Source organism: Anser cygnoides, chromosome Z (genome assembly GCF_040182565.1).
Source record: "Anser cygnoides isolate HZ-2024a breed goose chromosome Z, Taihu_goose_T2T_genome, whole genome shotgun sequence".
Lineage (NCBI taxonomy): Eukaryota > Metazoa > Chordata > Aves > Anseriformes > Anatidae > Anser > Anser cygnoides.
In genome coordinates this window covers 3,416,110-3,428,744 of record NC_089912.1, presented here as the reverse complement: position 1 = coordinate 3,428,744, position 12,635 = coordinate 3,416,110, and the positions used below count along the sequence as shown (strand labels likewise).

General features: G+C 45.8%; 1 protein-coding gene across 2 annotated transcripts; it reads right to left on the bottom strand.

Annotated features, from left to right (window-relative positions):
• Positions 1-272: 272 nt before the first annotated feature.
• Positions 273-11,961, bottom strand: ARRDC3 (arrestin domain containing 3). Of its 2 annotated transcripts, XM_013193308.3 has the most exons (8): positions 11,453-11,956; positions 8,875-8,956; positions 6,263-6,410; positions 4,929-5,031; positions 4,314-4,570; positions 3,714-3,876; positions 2,851-3,005; positions 273-1,425 (listed from the first exon to the last, which is right to left on the bottom strand). In XM_013193308.3, the coding sequence occupies exons 1-8, from the start codon at positions 11,730-11,732 to the stop codon at positions 1,369-1,371; spliced, it is 1,245 nt and encodes a 414-aa protein (XP_013048762.1). In that variant the 5' UTR covers positions 11,733-11,956; the 3' UTR covers positions 273-1,368. The 2 variants fall into 2 exon arrangements, with proteins under 2 accessions (XP_013048762.1, XP_013048763.1); XM_013193309.3 differs by lacking the exon at positions 273-1,425 and having other exon boundaries at positions 2,862-3,042; positions 11,453-11,961.
• Between the last annotated feature and the right edge of the window lie 674 nt (positions 11,962-12,635).

Sequence of the window (12,635 nt, the reverse complement as noted above, 5' to 3'; positions counted from 1 at the left end):
AACCCTGAAGATAATACAAAGTGCACAAACTGAGCTCTTAGCGTAGTCCAAACTTTTCCTGCAATTGAAATATACTTTCTACTAGAGCCTCATTATATATAGAATTTTTGGTGATTAGGTAACTATGTATAAAAATAAATTTACTTTCCCTTCCCATCCCTACTAGTTGAAGTATCTCTCTGCCTATGAATCCTGGACAGCATTTGCCTATTTCCTTTCAGAAGTCATTCGAGGCTGAGCTGGTGTCTACAGGTGCTGCTTTTACTTGTGCCTTTGTTTTTTTTTTTTTTAAAGCTTCACAACTTGAACATCTTCTTCGTAATGTAGAAAGAAAAGGGAATGAGGGTGGCTTTTGTAACTTTTGTGTATGTCCCTATTGCAGATCCCCCTCTCAAATAAAGAACAAAAACAAAACACAAACACAAAACAAAGAAGAAGTAATTCAACAGTGCAATGTAACAAAACAAATAGCATTCCAACAGTTTGGCAAGTGATGAGTTCACCTGAGATTAAGTGATTTTTAGGCAGTCTGTAACAAAATGCTGCTTTGCGGTAATAGTAGAAAGGCAACAAATTCTTAAAAGAAATCAAGAAGGAATATAATCTCAACAAAGTCTATTAGTTTCCTTCTGGTATCTCTCCATCCCCAAACCCTATAATATCCCCATTTATGTTGCTTATCTACTACAGTAGGCTGCAAAACATACAGCAAGAAGGATTGGCTTGAAGGCATTTGATGTTTGTAAATAAATCCACAACAGGATCCAAGCTGAAGAGGTGATACATGACCAGCCTACTAGGACAATTCTGAGCATGTGCATATGCAGGTAAAGTCCAGGCTACATTAAATTAGAAAAGAAAAAGTCAGTGCATTTGTTGAAGTCTGCTGCTGTTTTTCTTTTTTTTTTTTATCAAAGCTTTCTTTTGCTCCTTGTTGTGCAGACCACAAACAAGTAAGAGGGGGGTAACAACAGTGCGGCATAAATGAGAAAAAGCTGTAGTGACACCGAACCGCACAACATAAGCAATGAGCATGTGCAAATTTTCAAAATCATAAGAGAAAGCCATCCCTCTCTTACAATGTGGTTTGAGTGTTTTGACACACATGACTGTAGGTTAGTAAGGCTGCTCCTAGTATGTGCCAGTATTTAAAGGGGAGGGGGGGAAGCTCAGGTCTTCAAGCATGTGGAGCAGTCCTACAATGTTATTGTAGGCTTCAAAGCATAATCACAGGTTGTTTTCATTTATTCACCATACAGGCAAGAGCAAAACCACTTCCTTCGAAAGCGTCTCCACTATGACTCCTTGACCTTCAACATGGCAGGTACGATTCAAAACCCAAGTCACGTCAGCTTTTTATGGATTCCTTCAACGAGAGGGGCAAGATGGTCTGTCATCTGTGGGCTGATCTGGGTTTGGATCAATCTGAATGACACAAGGGGAAAAAAAAATCACAACCCGGGTTATTTTAGAATGAACTGGCAGAAATGAAAGGTCCCAAGCTTAATAAAGATCAATGTATGACATTATTTCCTTATCCAAAGTTAAGGAAATAATTTAAACAAAAAACTTTGAATGAAAAATAACCAATACTGCTAGAGCAGAAGATTCTAAACTACAGTCTGACAGCAATTTTATCTAAAAGCATGAGAAAAGCTCAGCTTTAGTAGCACAGATCTTTTGCATTATTTACTGTTGACTAAAAAGACGATATGTATGACTTGCACCACTAAAATAAAGTCATTTAAAAATACTGAATTGATTTGAGAAGATTACTTCAGACTAAACAATTATCAGTAGGTCATTCTGGTTTTAATTTAGAAGTATTTAGTCCTCAACCTATGAAATTATTTGTTTTTTACACCTTAACACTTTCCTATCTGCACAGAAAGGAAGAAGGGGTACAACCTAACTTAAGCCTCTGAAGATAGGTGGCAAGAGCTACCCAAGTGCACACTTCTAGACAGCATTCTAGTGGTTAATTTTATACTGCCAGTTTAAGGGAAAAAGCAAGCTGCATCTCAACCTTTAAGTACCTAAAATGAAAAGGATTCAAGTGCTGCATTCTGTAGTTAAGCTCCAGCACGATTGTCAGAGAAGCCTCCAGCACACAAATGAAGTGGCCCTCTCTGCCCACTCAGTAGCAGGCTGGTGTTTCAAGAGGCAAAGGAATCAGAGGGGGAAAAAAGGTGCATCACACTACATATTGCCGTGTTCTTAAAAAGTGAGTGAATTCAGGCAAGCTTTAGCCAAAGGACAGTACTTTTTCTTTTGCCCTATACTACTGTTTTTACCTGGAAGATATGAACATGGGAAGCTTTTAAAGTTTTATCACAGTCAAGTTATTCAGTGGCTTTTCCAGAACTAAAAATGCAATTGCTGAAGAAATGCCTATGTAGGAACACCTTTGTTCCTTTTCTGCATGAAGCTTCTGAAATCGTACATAGGCAGAACCACATGTGTACACATGTAAATACAGTTGCTGTCATTCCAAACAACACCCAGGAAATTTCTGAAAAGCATTAGAATTGTACAGTAAAGAGCATGAGAGGTAAGCCAAGGCACTTGACAATGCACCTTTCAAATTTAAGGTTGTGCAAGTCATTAAAAAACTTGCGGGTAACCGATGCTGTGAAGCAAGCATGGAAGCATTTTGATACGATTCATCTGCATCTTGATTTAAAAAGGAAAAAAATGCAGTTGCCTTATTGCTGCTTCTTTGCTAAAAAGAGATTTTAGTATATTTCCCTGATTTTACGAAGGAAAAAACACTTCCTGCATGTATTCCACAACACAGTTCAGAAGAAGAGTGAATTAATCCCCACATTGTGTTTTGTCTGAGGTACCTACTTCTGAATAGAGGGGTGGAGGCAGAAAACGGAACTCCTGGATGTATGCAAATAATGGCCCTTGCAGAGCTCTCTCAAAGTCTTCACAAGCAGCTAAGGGTGCAAGGCTGGACTGTCTTTGCTCCTCTGTGACCACTTCTGCATAGCTAGGAGGTGCTGCAGGGAAAAGGTACACGCAGTTCGAACAACAGTTCTTATGCATGTCAAAATATATAACATGATAAATATTAAACTTTTGTCATTGTAAGATGCACCAGCAGGTAGATAAATCATCAGTAACTTAAAAATTGTTCAACATGAAAGGAAGAATAAGAAACAGCCATTTTATTTTATTCTAAAATCGTACTCAAGTTCAAGAACAGACTAACACCTCCTTACTGTGGCTTAATTATCCCCTTAGGATTTAAAATGCACCCTGAATGCTCTATTTCTGTACAGGACGGCATTGCAGTTCTTTGGACTCTACAAATTTAAGACTGAGATTTGTACATGGAAAAGGGATGTTTATTAGGTACGTGAAAACACAGGGAAGGAGCTTCTTCAGTAACAGATTTGCTACTGAAAACAGAAGCATCTTCTCACAAACCAGCCTCGTTAGCTAAGTCTGAGACACAATGGAATCATGCACTTTCACTTGCAGCAGGATTTCACTGCTTTTTCTTGAGAGAAATGCTAACAGGAAAGGAACTCTGTCCTTCCACAGAGCACAAGCAGGTGTCAAGGCAACATCCACAAGGGATTTCCTGTAGGCTGTATTACGAAAGGATGTAATTTGGGTCTGCTAGCATGACAGCAACAAACAAAGCAGATGAAATTCAAAGCAACAGACTAGCAAATTGATTGGGATTTGTATTGTCAAGTTACCTTCTGGTCTTTCCGGCAGTGTCAGCCCAAGCCAATTCATGTTCATGCTACACTGGCTGCTCACACTTGATGTTCTGCTACCAAATGGGTGTAGAGGAATGGTACCAATGACCAGTGGTAAGTTAAGGAATAAATCCATGGCTCCTGGAATATCGACGTAGACCTGAAGAGAGAAAAAAAGGGAGAGGTGTATGATTAAAATGTAGATTTGTGTGATTGTTTACAATTATTCCATGAAGTTCTCTTTCCATGGGACTTTTCACGAGGAACTTGTTCCTAATGGTCAGTTTTAGAGCCCACATCCCTATGGAGACAAGCTCCGCAGGCTAAAAGCAGGTCAAGATTCTTAACACAAGCACACACATGGAAATCCCGTCTACTCATGACTCACTTGTTTAGCTAACACACCACAGTTTAAGAAATTACTAGATTTAAGTCAAATTACTAACAAAACTTCTGTTGGGATACTAGTATTTTATGTATTGTGGTATGTATTGCAACTGTGTATGTATTTGCAACTGCTACAGAGTGGCTTGTTAGCGATCTGAAAGGAGTGATAGAAACCAAACATGCTCAAGGGAAGTAGACCACCCAACGTACCATCAGTGAATACTCCACACGGATTATACTACAGTCAAGGATTGAAGGGGAAACAGGTGGAATCTTCAACACTTTGCCGTTCCAGGTTTCTGTTTTGCCAGATGACAAAGATTCTCCACGCAGGTTGGCAACAAGCTGTTTGACTTCCTTCATTTTCCCCTTGGCATAAAATGCCTGTGTTTGGTAAATGGCTGCCTTTGGCACCACCATACGGGAAGAGCAGTTCTCAATCTCAGCAAAAATCTGAATTGATTCACCTGAAACAAAACAAAATTTCACCTCCTTTTTATTCACAAGCTTTAGCAAACTGCCACTTTCTGCACATTATTTTAATGCAGTGGTGGGGTTCTGCTACCACTGCATTACATCTTTAAAAGCATCTCTTGATGTTAACAGTAGTAGGCTTATAAACTAGCATTAGCTAATTTGTAAAGAAGTAAATAAAAGTATATGTCCTTCAGCAATCTGGGGACACAACTAGCAACTTAGTTAACAATATACTGGGAAGATTGCTGAACGCAGACTGAAATGGTAAGATCAGTTTTAATATTCTGTTTACATGGAAGTTTAAGAAGGAAAGGAAAAACATTTCCTATAATTACTTCTGTTACGTACCTGGGGTGTAGCCCTTCCTTTCAATTTTGGCACTTAAGGATATTGGGCCTGAGGTACAAAACCAACAACAGAGAGTCTTTTCTTTTGTGCCTGCTTGGGGTGACTGCAAGAAAAGAACAACATTGCCCATTTAATTAATAGTTTCACAAGTCTCCATGTATTTTAATCTACAAGAAAAGTAATTTTTGTAACATACTTAGTATTACGCATGTTGTTAAACAAAGACAGTTTCATTTATAGGAAAAAAGCTCAAGCAATCTAAATGGCACTAGGCAGGCAAACAGTATGTCCTAATCCCATTTCTCATTAACACTGTTTCTTCTGCCAGCCTCCATACTACTGTCACACTTGAAAACAATTTATATACATGAAATAAATACTGTGTAACTTAAAAGGCTTCATAGCCTACATATACCAACATACTGTCGGCAAAGCTTTTCATTGGAACATCGTCCGACTTTCCATTACGCTGTGATTTCAGAAACAATAACTAAAGTACTGTAACCTTGACTACTGCTATTTCCTCTGTTTCTGAACGATCCCGTATCATCTGTAATGATGAGACTTTGTTATTTTACACAGCATCAGGATTTCGGACTTGATCCAAAGCCCATTAAAGTCAAACGGGAGTCTTTTGATTTTAATGGAGTTTGTGCAAGGCCAGCGTTCCTCTGCAAGTCTGATTTTTCACCCATACACACAAGAAACCTATTTCAATGGACTTTTTTTTTTCTCCCTCCCATAGATTAGTTTGAGAAAAGGGGGGAAAAAAGGAATTTTAAGCCAGATTGATTTAATTGCCTCACTGAAAGCAGTTTTGATATCGAAATGATTTTAATGAAATGACATTTCAGGAAAAGATCATACAGAATTGTGATAATTTCTCCCCATTGGTAGAAAACCATCCATATGGAAATTATCAATTATGCACGCCAGTACATTTTTCACTTTGCATTTTTAAGTTAGCAGTCTCTCTCTAAAACGTTCTTTGAAGTTACACTGTTCCTTCCATGTATTATTCTTTATTCAAAATTTCAGAGGAACAGTTCACAAAAATTTCCTTCTTAATGCCAAGTTACAATTTAGTGGTATCAATTTTAAATTGACAAATGCATTTTACACATCTTAAAAAGAAAGCAACTCCAAGTACAGGGTAAGTTAGCTTTCAAAATACCAGTAATTAAAGAGTTGCCAAACTGATATAATGCTCAAAAGATCAGCCGTTGCTAAACTAGTAAATAAGTATTAGATAAAATTCAATGTCGATATTGTTTCAGTTATTTTCCTTCGTTATTTTTATGCCAGAAACAAAGAATAATTCTGTCAATTCTTACCAGTAATGAAGGAGTGTTGATATCTATATGTTCAAAGACTGTAAATTCCTTCTTTAATTTTACTGGTAGAAGCCAAGGCCTATGCAATTCGGCTTTCACCCAATAGCGCACACTGCCATGTCTGCCTTCGAATGAGGTAGCAAGTGGTCTGTGCAGGACACAAAGGTCAAAATTGAGTAAAATCTTTCTCACTCTTTATAATAATGATATCATCGATCAGATTAGGGATTAGTATATATAACTGTATTTTTAATGCATTCTAATATTTAAGGAAGTGTAACTTATTTGCAAAGTTTCCGTATCTGAGAAAAATTCAAGATTAAAGATGGGAGAAAAAATCATCTCCAATTCATCCTAATAAGGTTTTGCACAGATTTTAAGAATCAATTAAAGAATTGCACTAGAGAATGCCAGGAGAGTTCACATGTCCTTTGAACTTAAGAGGCCACTTTCATGTTCAGCATGCCCTTTTAAGGCCACATTAAGACTACCAACTTAAAATTAGCATCAGTATCAACGAATTACTGTTTTGGACTTTGTATTTTGTAACTGCAAGTGTATTGTCTGCCCAGCTGGTATCTCAGTGTCTTGTTTACTTCAGCAGTTACAGAACACACAGTAGTGTGTAATTTGTTTCATCTTAAGCAGGGTAAGTATTTTAATTTCAAGTTCTGAACAGAGAGAAGCTACTGGAAGTGCCTTCTGATTCTCCTGCACCCTGATGAGACGAGCTTAGAACATCATGTAAAATATATGATGTGTATGTGTATATATGCATAGGTATACACACACAAAACAGCCAGGGCTATTCTGCTCTGAACTCTTACAGAAGTTGTTTACGGGATTTGGAGGAAAAACGATGTGGAAAGCTCTCCAAACCTTTCAGCATTACCCTTTTTCTTCCTGTAACATCATAAAAATGAAAAAACAAAAGAAGTTGATATTCTACATATCTCCAATTAACAGTACTTTTGATTAAAGCTAAGTATTAAGCTATTGAAGCATTTAAGTTTTGATGCATTGCAGTATGTAACTTAAAATATTCACAAAGCTTCTCTATCTTCTGCTGGGAATGCTGTTAGCCATCCTAGTGCTTAACTAGAATGATTCTTTACCAGTTACAGGCTTGACATTTTTGCCTATGGAATCTTCACTTTTCTAATGATCCAGGAGGAGGATATTTTCTAATTGACATTCAGTATTTCATCCTGCCGCATATCCTTAAGGACAAATATCAAGAAAGCCCCTGAATGTCTTTCTCCTTTCCACTATCACTCTGTAATTTGTTTAAAATAAACTTAGGGAATATTCCACAGATAGTCAGTACCAAGAAATAGAACATAGGCAGTGTCAAAATTCAAGCCTTTACTCTTTTAATACCAGCCTTTTTTTTTTTTTACAGTATTATTAGAAGCTGGTTGCAGAGTCATTCCTTCAGGTTGCTTAAGCCTCTATTTTGACCAATGCTTGTGGTACTTCACTGCCTCTTTAATTTCACACTAAATATTTCACGTTGATGTGTCCTGCTTTTTCATCCCTTCCAACTCAAGGTAAGGCTAGCGTTAGCACCATTGCTTTTTGTAGTTGAGATTCCGATGGAACAGTAAATTTCCTCTAAAAATCTCCTTAAACACAGGTCTTACCCAATGTTCCAGGAATATCTACTGTGAAGTTCTATGCTGCTCACTTTGAAACTGACCCGCTGAAGTGTTTATCATCTGCAGGTTCTGCTAAAGCCAGCACCCCTAACAAACAGATGGTTTACCAGCTTTAATGAGATACTGTGCTATTTCATGTAACATTCTGCCAATTTTTTTCCAACTTTAATGACTTCACTGCTAGCCTTTTGAAGGAGGAAACTCCTTTATCTCCTCTTCTCCATCCATGCTCAGACCCTCTCTGATCCTGTATATTTGGTTTCACTGCAACTTACATCTTAGCTAGTTTCTGTGTTGGGAGCTCCTTTATGTATGAACCTTCTGCTGACAGTATCTACCTTTCACTCTTCAGCCTTTGGAATGGGGGGCAATCTCTACCTTAACACTTCTGCTCTCACTCTCGCTTCACTCATCTGTTCTGAGTGAAATGGGATGCTGCACAGGAGTATTTCGGGGCTCATCTAGTTATCCATTTGCTCATTTCCATCCAGGCTCTTTGCACAGAGACCAGCCCTTGCACATAGACCTTATTTGAACCAGAACAATCTCCTCTTTTGTTCAGAGGTAGTTTAACTGGCCACATCTGTTCCGGCCTGAGCCCAGACAATCAAGCTGGAGTCTTATCTCAAGTTCTGCTGGCCTGGGTGGCTGCCACCACCAGGCTGGGTTAGAAGGCATCTGAGCCGCTCTGCAGGACTCAAACCAGTTCAACTCACCCCTCACCTTGGGAAGAGGGTAAAATACTGGAAGACACTGAGTCAGTTACAAATTGGTTGAGTGGGCAGGAACCGGGCAGCAACGTGCTCCCATTTTGTGAAGTGGGAAAGCAACCTCTTCAGTTGAAGGAGATGTCCTCTGCGGCAGCACAACTCCTGCCACCATTGAAAAGGTTTCCCCTCCACCCAAAGCAGGCGCGCCTCCGGGCATCACAGCGTGTTACAAGCAGGCACTTACGTCTGTGGAAGCTCGAAGCTGAATGCATATTCGTGCCTTCCCGACTGGATTGTGTGAAGGCCTTCCTCAGAGTTGTCATCATCTAGGAGGCAAAAACCCAACATGATATTCCATCGGCAAACGTTTTAGGCAGCAGAGTACATTACACAGGCCTCTTCTGTGGCACGAAGGGGATCTGCACGCTCACTGCAAGGCCTGAAATAGGGTGTCCCAGGAACCCGGCCTTCTGGATTGGGCTGCAGCACTTGAGGTGCATAAAATGGACAGGTTTGTGTGAAAGTGGAGGCTCGTTTGCTCTAATTCATAATCCTGCCTCTCAACAGGGGCACAGCTGTCACTGCTGCCCTTTCAAGGTCTGCCTGAAGGATTGGTAGTGGAAACCATGCTTTGACACTGATTTTCCGTTAAAATTTAAAATGGAAGACCTCTTTAGTGGTATTAACTGGTCTTATACATGGCTTGAAGTTTGCTGTGTAAGACTACACTTTGTGATTCAGGTCCCTTTTATCTACTGCCTGGCAATAGCACCCAAAAATGAAATAACCAGAAAAAGGCTGTGGAAAAGGGAGGGGGGCAGTGGAAAAGGCATCCGAGCACCACCTGGAAAGCACCAAATTCATGGGCACAGAGAAAGAGCAATCTGCCTGGTCAGCACTGTGTGGAGGTAACCCAAGAAATCTCGGGAGTTTAACTCAGTCTTGGTCGGAGAGCAAATACTTGCTGGTTCCAAGAACGCCGACCTTTGCTTGTGGTTATGATTTCTCCTATTGCTTAAAACGCTGCCACAAACTTGTGGTTTATTCCGATATAATTACCGCAAAACCAGAAAAAACGCTGACTCCGTCGAAGCAGAAAAGTTGAGAGGGAAAAAAAAAATAACCGAGCACCTCCTACATAAAAAGGCTGGAATACCCTCACAGGTACAGAAATTGGATGTGGGGGAGGCAACTGCTTTAATAGTGGGGAGCTGTAACAGAAGCACATCAAATTTTAGGCTTCCATTGTGCTATAAAGACACGGGTGCTTGCGTTTGTATACTGCACCACAACGATGCTACAGTGAAAAATGATGATAAAAAAAAGATGAATAAATTAAGTGGCGAAGGAGGAGAGGGAATGCGTGGCACGAACGTCCCTCCAGGCAGCAGAAGGTCCCCGGGGGGGGGGGGGGGCCCGCCGTGCTGCTCGCCCCCCTTCTCATTGTCTCGGCGGCTCGGCCCGGCCCCGCGGCCGCCCTGCCAGCTCAGCAGCCCCGCCGCGCTGTCAGTCAGCGGCCCGGCTGGAGCAGGAGAGGACCGGCCTAAACCGGCGCGAGCGGATCCCAGCCAGCCGCGCGTATACGTACGGTATACATTACACCGGGGGGGCGGGCGGAGGACGGGCAGGAGGAGGAGGAGGAGGAAGGCTCCGCCGCGCCCCCCTCACGCCGCCCGCTCCGGGCCGGGCCCCCTCAGGGCCGCGCGCGGCGACCGTTACCGGGCGGCCGTTGGTGGGGGGGGGGGGGGGGGGGGGAGGGAGGGGGGAGAAGGGGGGAAGCGCGAGCCCTCTCAGCACCCCCCCCCCCGCCAGCCAATCAGCGGCTGGCATCGCCCTAGCAACAAGGCAACAAACTGCGGGCGGCCAATCGGGAGGCGCGCGGGGGGCGGGGCTTCGGCCGCCAGCTCTGAGGGGCGGCAGTCGGTGGGAGGCGGCGGTGCGGCGCAGCACGGTGCGGCCCGGCTCATCGCGGACCCGCCGGCCGCTGTGCCCCCCCCCCCCCCCCCACCTCCACACGCACCCCGAGGTGCGGAGCCACACCTGTGGGTGGCCGGGACGGGGCCGCCGCCCCCCAAGCAGGGCGTGCGGGTGCCAGCCGCAAAGCAGGGGTTGGGGATCGCTGTGAGGGCTGCCTCACGTCGGTGGCAGGAATTAGAAAACACAACAAAAAGAAGGGGAGAGAAGGAGGTCGCGGTCTGCTTCTGCACAGATCGTAGGAAAGCTCCACGCACGGTGCGGAGAAGCTTCTCCAAAAAAAAGCCCGAAGGCGTAAAAAAAACCACGTTTCTCCTCAGAAGGAAGGGGAGAAAGAACCCGGTTTGTCCCCAAGGCGGAGACACCCCAGCCGCGCTCGGCTCTCCGCAGCGAACGTGCTGCGTGCTGGGGGGGGGAGGGGGGGGGTGTGTGTGCAGGCACCGAAAAAAAATAATAAAATAATTAAAAATGGGGGTGCGGAGCGTTGCCCATTACATAACCGGCTCGGGGACTATTTTCCTGTGCTAGGAATTAAGTCATCGCCACCACCTGACGCGCGCAGCCAATCTCCGCCGCCGAGCGGCAGCACCCCCCTCCCTCTCGCCAGGACCGGTCCCAAACAGGATTGAACCGCTTCTAACAAAGGGTGGAAACTTCGCAAAAACAACCCCGGAGTCCCTCGGAGTTTTTTTTTTTTTTTCCTCCTTTTTTCTCTTCGCCCTCCTCACCACCATCCCCCCCCCCCCCCCCCCCCCCCCACGCGCGGAGCAGGGATGCTGCGGGGCCGGGCAGGGCGCGGCGGTGCCGGCTGCGGGGCGGGGGGCCGGGGGAGGGCAGAGCCCCCTCACCTCTCTCCTGGCCGATGAGGACGTCCTTGTGGTTGAAGTACTCGACCTCCTCGGTGTAGTTCTGCGTGTAGGCGGTGTTGGAGCCGGCGTTCCGCGACTCCGTCCAGCGCACCTTGGCGTGCCCCCGCGCGTGGATCTTGAGCGACTTGACCCGGATCTCCCCCGTCACTTCTAGGTTGACCCTTCCTGAGACCGTGTCCCCGCTGGAGTACACGGGGACATTGCTGTCGTTCAGACAGTCGAAGCTTATCGTCAAGCTCTTCACCTTCCCCAGCACCATGGCGTACAGCGAAGCGTAGAAAAATAAAAAGGACCGTACGAAAAATAAAGCTCGAGGCGAGGAGGCGCCGAGGGCCTCCGGCCGCTCGCTCCGCCACCCACCGCCGCCGCCAGGCAGCCTCGGCGCCGACCTACAGCCCCGGCATGGGGCGGGCTGGGCGGGCGGGCGGGCTGCGGCGGCCCGGCTGCCGGCGCTCGGGAGCGCTCGGAGCCGCCCGGCTGCGCTGCGCTCTGCCCACAAAGACGGGGCCGTGCCGCGGGCACCCCGCTATAAGCGCGGCGAGCGGCGGCCGGCCACGCCCCCTTCCGCCGTCGCCACGCCCTCTCCGCCAATCACCACGCCCCCTCCCGCCGTCGCCACGCCCCCTCCGCCAATCACCACGCCCCCTTCTCTCCTAGCCCCGCCCCTTCCCCTATCACCCCGCCCCCTTCCCCGCTCCCGCGCATGCGCGCCGCGCTCCCACCGCCCATCCCCTTAGAGCGCGGCCGCCCCCAGAGGGCCGCGAGGGCCCCGCCGGGCCGGGCCCGGCCCCGCCGCCGGCCGTGGTTGCGCTGTGTGCGTGCGCCCCCGTGTGCCGCGGGGCGGCCGCGCAGCGCCGGGCTCCGCTCCCGGCAGCGCGGGGTGCGAAGGAGCGGCCGTGCGTGGCTGAGGAGCTGCGGCTGCCCCATCCCTGGCAGCGCCCAAGGCCAGGCTGGATGGGGCTGGGGGCAGCCTGGGCTGCTGGCAGGTGTCCCTGCCCATGGCAGGGGGTGGCACTGGGTGGGCTTTAAGGGCCCTCCCAGCCCAAACCATTCTGTGGTTCCATGTGGGATGTGGTCCAGGTGAGCTCAGACCGTGCGCGAGCTTGTGGGTCGGCGTCTGCTATGTCAGATTTTACTGATCTGTGGACACTTAGGGGTTCCG

Excerpts from the sequence above, each read along its gene's own strand:
- ARRDC3 (XM_013193308.3), bottom strand. The coding sequence starts at position 11,732 with ATGGTGCTGGGGAAGGTGAAGAGCTTGACGATAAGCTTCGACTGTCTG. Across the intron at positions 6,411-8,874 it reads AGCTTCGAGCTTCCACAGAC|ACCACTTGCTACCTCATTCG; the intron begins GTAAGTGCCTGC and ends TGTCCTGCACAG. Across the intron at positions 5,032-6,262 it reads TCAACACTCCTTCATTACTG|TCACCCCAAGCAGGCACAAA; the intron begins GTAAGAATTGAC and ends CTTTTCTTGCAG.